Source organism: Mus pahari, chromosome 5, assembly GCF_900095145.1.
Source record: "Mus pahari chromosome 5, PAHARI_EIJ_v1.1, whole genome shotgun sequence".
Taxonomy (NCBI): Eukaryota; Metazoa; Chordata; class Mammalia; order Rodentia; family Muridae; genus Mus; species Mus pahari.
Window position 1 is genome coordinate 20,865,206 of NC_034594.1, and position 9,869 is coordinate 20,875,074.

Genomic DNA, 9,869 nt, shown 5'->3' on the forward strand with positions numbered 1-9,869 from the left:
TGTGTGTGTGTGTGTGTGCATGTACCATTGCTCATAGAGACCAGAAGGGAATCTTGCAACTTTTGGAGCTGTGTGGAGTGATTTCCAACACCAATAATCCCGTATAAAACCCACTACAATCCAGTCATTATAATTATAAGCGATACATCTAGATTGGGCAGAACTAGCACTATATTGACTTATTCCCCAGCTATGGGACCCTTTGCTGCTTGCAGCTTCTACTGGCCACATGGTTATGCTCCATCTTTGCTTTTTCCTCCTTCTCTCCCTCTCTCTGTACCTGCCCTCACTCTCTAAGACCTCCCATCCCACCTTTACCCTCCACTGCCCAATCACAGGCTCTAGCCTTTATTGACCAGTAACTGGGGAGAAGGCTCACATGAGATCACCTGAGCAGGTGACTGACCACTTGCCGTGGTCCACGCCTTGTGAGGAAGCAGAATTAACATCAGAATTCAAACAGCATCAGGACAACCCGCAGCAGAGCTGGGGTTACAGGCATCTTGGCGTATGATGTTGGTTCTGGGATCTGAATTCTGGTCCTCTGAGAGGCAGTAAGCACTCTTTACACTGAGCTATCTTTCCAGGCCATTGTTAGGTGATTTTTGTTTTACATGCTTTAAGTTGTTGCTGTTGTTTTTGTTAATTTGTTTGATGGGCTTTCTGAACCAGCCTTGTAGAGTCTAGTGTATGTCCATGGAAGCCACTGGTAAATGTAGCGACTGGCTAATGATTAGAAGATCTGTGGCCCTGTATTCTCTACCTTTTGCTGAGGGGCAACATGTTTACAGCTCTGCCTTAGCCGTTACCTCCTGCCTGTAGATGACCTCAGAGTTATTCAGATGTGAGTCTGAAACCTTTTCTGGATCTGTTGGACAGCTGTGCATGTGTGAGTCTGATCCCCCCTTCCCAGGAATATGCCAGAGCGTTCAGGTCTCCCTTAGGCTATGGCTCTTGTGTTCTGACTGCTGTAGCTTTAGTAAACACTTGCTGTCTTATTAAATAGATGACACTGAGTTTGTTCACTGAACACCCTGAGGACAGGGCTCTTCTGAAGACTCTCTGAGTCAGGCCAGTAACCTGGGACATTTGAGAGACTCCAGACCTGCTCTGCTTGTGCAAAGCTGCTGGTTTTCAGAGATATTATATTCGTACAGGTCCTGGTTTGAATATTAGGGATCTGAGGAGAGGGGCGTGGTAGCTCATTCACAAAGCAATAAAACATGCTGTTCCATTTTTATCAGCAACTTTCTGAGTCTTCTTCCTTCTCCTTCTGTTCTTTCTCCTTGCCTCCCTCCTCCTCTTTCTGATAAATGTTTCTCTGAGTGTCGGACGCCTTTGACTTAGGGGAAACCCAAACAAACCTGAACCCCATCTAGGCCTTTCCCTGCTTTTAGGGATGAATGATTTACAGAGACTTACAGGCTCATAGTTTAGAAACCCTCCCTAAGTTATGTTTCTGTAGAACATACAAGATGCCAAGATGGCTGTTTCTTCTAATTTACTTGGTACTTTTTTCAAAAACCACTTCAATATATTTGTGTGTATTATGTCTGGATCTTGATGCTGTTCCAGTGACACATTTATCTTTATTCCGATGCTATGCTGACTTAGTTGTGACAACTTTATGAAGCTTTATAGGTTTATAAGATTTTGGTAATGAGTTTTGTGGTGCTCAGAGATAAGAACCCAAATGCCTCGTTTGTCAATTTGTATGAAATGTTCTGATCATATTTTGATTGAGATTAAATTGATTATGTATGTGTTTGGAACATATTTAACAGGAACAGCTTAATGAGAGCAATTCTGTTTTTACAAATACAGCATCTATCTACTTGTTTGTAACTTATCTAACTTACTGAAGTGAAATTTTCCAATTTTCAGTCTATAATTTTATTTTATATATTTAACTTTAGTTTTTAATACCTTTTGGTACTACTGTAATGTGATTTCTAAAAACCACAGTTTGCTGAGAGTTTTAATGAATTTTAATTAAATGCCTCTTTCTGCATCTGTTGAGATTTTTGTATAATTAAAATAATCTCTTAGTATATGGATATTTAAAGTTTTAATGTTTTTCAAATATAAATTTATAATACATTATCTTTTAAACATCTATCCTGTAGGATTCAATCAGGTAAAATATTTGAAGGCGACTCATCTGTATTTATAGGAGAGTTTGGCTTGTGGTTTTGTTGTAATGTGATTGGTTCGGGTAACGGATTGATGCTGATATCACATGTGAGTTTGGAGGCATCACTGTCTCCTTAATATTTGGGAGGGTTTGTTCAGAATTGGCAATCATGTCTTTGATATCAGGAAGGACCTGAATGTGAAGCCATCCAGACTTGAAATGTTCTCTGGTAGGATCTTTTACTACAAGTTCTCTTAGAAGGCACAGGATCATTTAGGGTATCTATCTCTCCCTGAGGACGTTGTGATAGCTTGCGTCTTTCAGAAATCTTTGCCATTTTCTTTATGACGCTGGATTTATTACAGTAAGGCTGTTCATAATACTCCTCTTACCTTTTAAGGTTCCTTTAATGAGACATCCTTTTCCTCTTGATTAGAGATTTATTTATTAGAGGTTTAGTTTTACCCTGCCAGATCTTTATTAATTTTATAAAAGATGAATCTATTCTTGAATCTTTCATTGCTCTTCCTCTTCTCTTTTTATTTCAACCATTTCTTCCCAGTCATTATTTGCTCTCAGCTTACCCTACTGCTGGATTAATCAAGTTTGGTATTTTCTAAACGGTATGATGGCTTAATATTTCGAGGAGCTGTTCACAGCTGGTAAGGCTGTGCCCACAAGGCCTAGTCATTTCTGGGGTTTGTGGGCAGTTTGCGGCCTAGAACCTGCTTTTCATGTGTCCTCTGACCCAGGCTCTGCTTCCACACCCATCAGGATTGATCAGCCTTTCACACACAAACCCAGCCTTCCTCCTGCTGGGAGTGAGTGCACAGCCAGGGGGCGATCACCCATGAGGAAGCTCCTATCACCTGGATACTCTGCTGCCCATGTGGATCCTGAAACAGCTGAGCTGGCCCCTGCAGATTTCAAACCATAAGCTAAAACAAGGGTTTCATTTGTTTAAATTGTTTCAGTCACAACAATGAGTAAAAAAGATGGATCCAGAGGTCATTAGTATCACCTTCTGGCGAAGAACTTATCTAGTGTTGTCTGTGTGTGGAAACTATGCGCGAGCTGACTTTAGAGGTGACTGACAGTTGTATGGAGGGGATTTCAAGGCAGTCCAGCATTCAGACTACGGCAGGGTTGTCGCTGGCTGTGTTCAGTCAAGTTTATAGTGAGGTTAAGGATCACACTGTAGAGCAGAGGAGTTCAAAACTTGCCACTTGGTCAGAAGAAGCCAAGGTAAAGCTGAAGCTAAGATGTGGTGTGTGAAGATAGCGGTGCCTTTTAAAAGAAGGTGAGTGCTTCACAAGGTCATCTCAAGGGTATGAAAGCACCTCTGGGGTGCCCATCTCATCACAGAGGGCCACCTGCCCAAGGAAAGGGCACTATTTCAGTTACTTGAGGCCTTCAAGGGCTCAGAGGCCATACAGCAACGGTCCAAGGAGGTAGAGCTAACATTGAAGCTAGCAGAACACCTTAGTATCAGCCGTAGAATGCCATCATTCATGATATAAAAATGTGAATTTTCAAAGAAATTCCTGAGAGTACAGGCACTGTAACAGGCTTGGAAGCCTGTAAGCAGGTCATTTAGAGAAACTGGACCCTGTGGTGTGTTTTCCTGATTAGTTCTTGATATGCCCGGCCCACTGTGAGTGATATGCGTTGTTTTGTTATTGTACAGGTACCCATAGTAAGAGATGGTCTTGAGTCTCAGTAGAGACTCGGGCTTAGAGTTCTGAGTACTGTTAGAAAGAACTTTAAGGACCTTCTTGCAGATTCTTACAGATGGGCTAAAAGCAGTCTTTGCATTGTAAGCAATCATGAGCCTTTGAGGGCCAGGGGCTGAATGTTGGGGTTTGAAGATTAAATTTCCTCCATAAGGCTCATTCTTATGTCAAGCACCTGCAACTGTGAAGTTTCCCTATAAATGAAGTTTTATTCAACAGGACATTTTGTCTGATATTGTTCTCTTCTTTGTGAAGGAATTCTTGGACAGTTTCTTGCGAGTACAGGTCTCCAGAGGATGGGTTCTTAGAGTTTTTAAAATCCTTTCAGTGATTTGGAAAGTCATTTTCACTGGCATGACAGCTGGATAATATTTTTTCTCCCTAGAAGGATGGTTGTAACCCTTTTGGATTTGTTTGTTAACAGATGTTCTTAAAAATGAAAAAGTAGCCAGGTGGTGGTGGCACCTGCCTTTAATCCCAGTGTTTGGGAGGCCGAGGCACGTGGGTCTCTATAAGTTCAAGGCCAGTCTGGTCTACAAAGCTAGTTCTAAGACAGCCAAGACTACACACAGAAACCATGTCTTGATAAAAAAAAAAACCTAAACAAATACATTTTTAAAAAAAGCATCTCTGGCTACTTACAATTTTCTTGTCACTGGCGTTGACAGTCTGGTTTTAGACAGTTGGTATGGTTCCCTTTTTCCTTTTCTTGGTGTTCATTGTGTCTTTGGGGCTCAGGCTCCTTATAACATCTTAAGAAAGTTCAGCATGCATTTCAAACTTGCCTTCTGTGTTTCCACACTCTCTCAGCAGTTCATAGTCAACGTGCCCAGCTGCTCCAGCTATCTCTTCATCTCAGATATTTTCTAAAGTTGCATCTTCAGGTTTTCTTAGTTTTTCTTCCCAGTATATTTTCAACTTGGCAATGCATTTTTTTTTTATTACTAGAAGTCTTTTTTTTTTTTAATTGTTTAATGTCTCTGTTGACTATCTCTCCCACCCCTTTTAGCATCTCAAGCAAGTGGAGGACAGTATTATGGCAGGCCTTGAACAGCCTTGTGTCCTGTGGGTGTCCAAATACGATGTTCAAGTGGGAGGGTATATAGTCAGTCTTCTCTTCGCCTTTGTACGGAAGTCACTGTCTCCCCTCCCTTATTCCTACCTTTAGAAGAATAAGGAGAGACTAAGAGTGGATAAGTAACCTGCCCAGGGTACAGCCCACAGGGAACATGTGACAAAGCTGGAACTGACTGTAAATTGTCCAAACTCCGAAGACCATGCTCTTGAACGCACAACTGCAAAGTGTGCACATGGCAGGAACTGGTATCTTTACTAACCAATGATGCTAAATTAGTTCAGATGTATAAACTACTCGGAGAAATGCTGGAGACTCCTCTTGACCTTGCTTCTCCTTTCTCTCTTTTAAAGATGTATGTACAGAATATCCAAATCAAATCGTTTTATTTTTATCTGTAAATGAAATTGATATTCGCAAGTGTCCTCTTACACCAAATAAAATGCACGGCGACACCATAATTTGGTACAAAAATGACAGCAAGACCCCCATATCAGTGGACCGGGACTCCAGGATTCATCAGCAGAATGAACATCTTTGGTTTGTACCTGTCAAGATGGAGGATTCAGGATATTACTATTGTATAGTAAGGTAAGGAAGGAGTGCATATATATGTCCTAAGTTTCTATGATAGTTAATGACAGAAAAACACTTTAATAGTGATCAATTTCCATCTTTTAATTTGTTTTAGAAACTCAACTTACTGCCTCAAAACTAAAGTAAACGTAACTGTGTTAGAGAATGACCCTGGCTTGTGTTACAGCACACAGGCCAGCTTCCCACAGCGACTCCACGTTGCAGGGGATGGAAGTCTTGTGTGCCCGTATTTGAATGTTTTTAAAGATGAAAATAATGAGTTACCTGAAGTCCAGTGGTATAAGGTAATTTCGTTTTCAATGCGATATTTTACTTTTACACAGTTTTCCATTACGAACAGTAAAATGTATCTAGAAAACTATTTGTCTGCTTGAATGCTGCTCTCTTTGTAGTGGTGCAACTTCATAGAGAGACGAACAAAAAAAATATGATCATGTTCACTGGATCCTTACAAATTACCTAAAATATTAAAACCCTTGTTTCTATCTGCCTTAGTAAGATATAGTTTCAAGGAAAGTAATAGAACATCTCTTGAGAGGATAGATTAGAAATGTAAGCCCCTTAAAAGATAACTTTTTATAACAGAGATAGTGTTTTGTGTTTCATTAAAAACATATGTTCTGGGGCTGCAGGGATGGCCCAGTGATTAACAGCAAGCATGGCTCTTGCACAAAACTAGAATTTGTTTTCCAGCATGCACAGAAGGCCGCTCACAACTGCCTATAATTACAGCTCCACCTGCCGCCCCCTCCTGGCTCCCATGGGTACTGTCCTCGTGTGCACAAACCTCTACATCACACATACACACACTGGTAATTAAAGATAACATAAAAATAAATCCTAAAAGACTAATGAAAAGCTAAACGCTTCATACGTAACACGGTAGTGTCTGAAGTCACTTAATTAGTAGGTGGAACACAGCGTATTTTATTATCTTTAGTTTACCAAGTCTGGTGGAACTTACATGGGAACATTATCTTTTAGAGATGAAAGAATATGAAATAAATAGTAGCCATGCAGGAAGGGGCTGTGGTGTTGAGAAATGTCAGCATTATTACTTCAATCATGTCTTCTGTGAAATACATTTGTCTTCACTTGTCTTTGTGGCATAAGCCTCTGGGTTTGAAATTTTGAAATGTAATTATCCACACCCACACACCCGCACCCCCTCACCTCAAATAGTGATAAAACATAAAGTGATAAAACAAGCTGAGCTTTCAGTCACTTTCTGTCATGAATTTCCAGAGGTGAAAACCTTGTGTCCCTACCCCGCAGCACCGGGGAGCTCCTAACTGTCCCATGCCTCCTTTTCTTTCTTCTCGACTAGAACTGTAAACCTCTGCCTCTAGACAACGGGAGCTTCATCGGAGTGAAGGATAAGCTGTTGGTGAGCAATGTGGCAGAAGAGCACAGTGGAGACTATATATGCCGTATGTCCTACACGTACCAGGGGAAGCGATATCCGGTTACACGAGTGATACAATTTATCACAATAGGTGAGTCACGGCTCTGACCCCTGGCGTTGGCATGTGGACTGGCCTTAGAGATCACCATTCTGATATCATTGCTCTGTTGTCTAAAAAGGAACTAAGTCTAGGAACTGGTCAATGACTCACAAGGTCTCTTGGTCGCACAAACTGAAATAGGGAAGAAACGGTTTGTTTTGACTCATGTGTCCAGAGAGAATGCAGTTGGTCACGGTGAGGGAGGCGAGGCAGCTGGGGAGTGAGGACAGTCCAGCAGTCGGGAAGAAGGGTGGTAGTACTTCATGGGAACACTGGAAGGAGGGAGAGAAGGGGGGAGGGGAAAGGGAAGGTGAGAGGAGAAGAGGGGAGGGGAAGGAGGAGAGGAGGGGAGGAGAGGAGAGGGAGGGGAGGGAGAGGAGGGGAGGGGAGAGAAGGAAGAAAAGGGAACTTCTCAGTGTGGTAGCAGTGAGGAGGGCCCAGCATTCAGGGAGAAGAATGATAATATTTCATGGGTACACTGGAAAGAGAGAGAGGAGAGACAGGGGTAGAGGGAAGGAAGGAGAGAAGGAGGGAGAGACAGAAGGGGGGAGAGAGAGAGGGGAGGGGAGGGGAAGGGAAATAGAGGTATGGAGGGGGAGGGGAAGCAGAGAGTAGACAGATATATAGAACCAGCAATAGAGAAAGAGAGATAAAGATAGACAAATGATTGATAGATGAGATAGATAGATAGATAGATAGATAGATAGATAGATAGATAGATAGATAGTCAGTCAGAAGTTGGTTCAACTATAAAATATTAAACACACACACACACACACACACACACACACACACACACCCGCCCAGTGACATCCTGTCTCCAGCTCTGCTTCATCTCCCAAAGGTTCCACAACCTTTCCAAATAGTGGTACCAAGTGTTCAAACTCATGAGCCCGTGGGGGGACATTTCATGTTCAAGCCACAATGCAAAGTCTTATGGTCTTAATTTCATTTTTTGTTAGTAAATAGTACATGAATATTTTTCATTACTGCTTCTGGTGCAATGCTGATTAGACCAATGCATTATGAATTATAGTTTCCAATCGGTCTTGTTAAATATCTTAGATACCACAGAAGGTAGTTCCTCCAAGGGGCTCCCGGACTCCCTTTAGTGGGTACATTTCTGTGTGAGAGCATGCTCTGGGGGAGTCTGACTCTACGGGAGTCACTGACATTGGGGATGTAGCACAGTGGTGGGGCATTTGTCTAGTGTGTGTGGAAATTTGGGTCCCACTCCCAGGACTGAACTGGCAAACTCAAAAGTACAACAGAGCGGTCATGCAATGGAGTAGATTCCCAGGAGCCAGGAGATGTCACCTACCCAGAATGCACTGTTTGGTTTCCTCGATCACTTAATCTTTAAGTGAATCTCCTCTTCTATAAGAAGATGGTGTAGCCTGTAAGGCTTTGAAAAGATTAGTTATGAGGTAAGCTCAGCCTGTGTCACGTGCCTGATGCAAAGCAGGCCTTGCTATGAAGCAGATGGGCAGCTAGCAGGCATGTGAGGACCATTCTTAATGTTTTCACGGCTCTCCACCCTATCACATCCATATATCACATTAAAAACTGTTTCACATCAAAACTGAACCGAATTGCACTTTTACAAGTTACCTGCGAATGGGCAGTGTCTTAGGGTTTTACTGCTGTGAGCAGATACCATGACCAAGACAACTCTTATAAAGGACAACATGTAATTGGGGGTGGCTTATAGGTTCAGAGGTTCAGTCCACTATCATCAAGGCAGGAACATGGCAGCATCCAGGAAGGCATGGTGCAGGCAGAGCTGAGAGTTCTACATCTTCATCTGAAGGCTGCTAGCAGAATACTCCCTTCAAGGTAGTTAGGATGAGGGTCTTAAAGTCCAACCCACAGCAACACACCTACTCCAACAAGGCCATACGTACTCCAACAGGACCACACCTCCCTGGGCCAAGCATATTCAAACCACTACAGGCAGAGTATTCAACCTTTCTGTAAATGGTGGTTTTCAGTAACAAGAAGCTGATCCATCCAGGACTTTTGTGGGGTTTTTTTTTTTTTTTTTTTGAAGGATCAGCTTCAAGCAATTATGCTGGGACACAGTTGCAACTTTCCCAGGCAAGCTTGTGATAGGAGCACCATACACATAGTTGAGTTTTCTGTATTTTACAGTCACTTCTTTTTCATGGACTAATTTTATTGACTAAAAACTTAACACTTGCTTTGACCCTACAAGTGCCGGCTAGATCTAACTTTGCAGTGGTAATTTATTGAGCATGTACTATCCTGTCTGTACGAAAGATGGAGTCCAATCTTTTGTCCTCCTGAGATTCTTTTGTTTACCTGCCTGTGGGTGGGTGGGGGGACTACCAGGCATCTAGTCTGATTCTCGTTCTTTCTCCTCAGCCACAGATCAGCCCACAGCACCAATCTTGGAAAGAAGCAGGAGATTAATTTTTAGAGGCCTCTTGAACGCTTTCTGACTATTTAAATAAATTATGCCAAGTTGTCTCTCACTTACCAGTAGCTGCTGTGTTGGTGCCATAGTAACTCAGCACGTTGTGCCCAGCACTGGCTGTTACAGCTACTGCCTTTCCCACTTCGTAGCAAGAGGGGGGCCTTCTGACCCTTAGGGCCCTGTGAACATAGGGGCTGTGTACAGAGTAAATTCTCATTGATGTTTGTACTTTCTTAGTAGAGATGTGTGTATTCATGCTCATTTCTCTTACTTCTCTTGTGTGTGTATGTTTATCTTTGTATGTACATGTATACACATGTATGTAAGAGTGCAGGTGTATCTCTCTCTCTCTCTCTCTCTCTCTCTCTCTCTCTCTCTCTCTCTCTCT

At 42.3% G+C, this 9,869-nt stretch overlaps 1 protein-coding gene across 1 annotated transcript in view; it reads left to right on the plus strand.

Moving 5' to 3' along the window:
* Positions 1-9,869, plus strand: part of Il1r1 (interleukin 1 receptor type 1) — an 88,007-nt gene that overhangs the window by 61,647 nt on the left and 16,491 nt on the right. Inside the window, exons 3-5 of the mRNA XM_029538363.1 lie at positions 5,296-5,533; positions 5,634-5,823; positions 6,867-7,039. Of these exons, the coding sequence (XP_029394223.1) occupies positions 5,296-5,533; positions 5,634-5,823; positions 6,867-7,039 (601 nt within the window). The remainder of the gene's footprint in view (positions 1-5,295; positions 5,534-5,633; positions 5,824-6,866; positions 7,040-9,869) is intronic.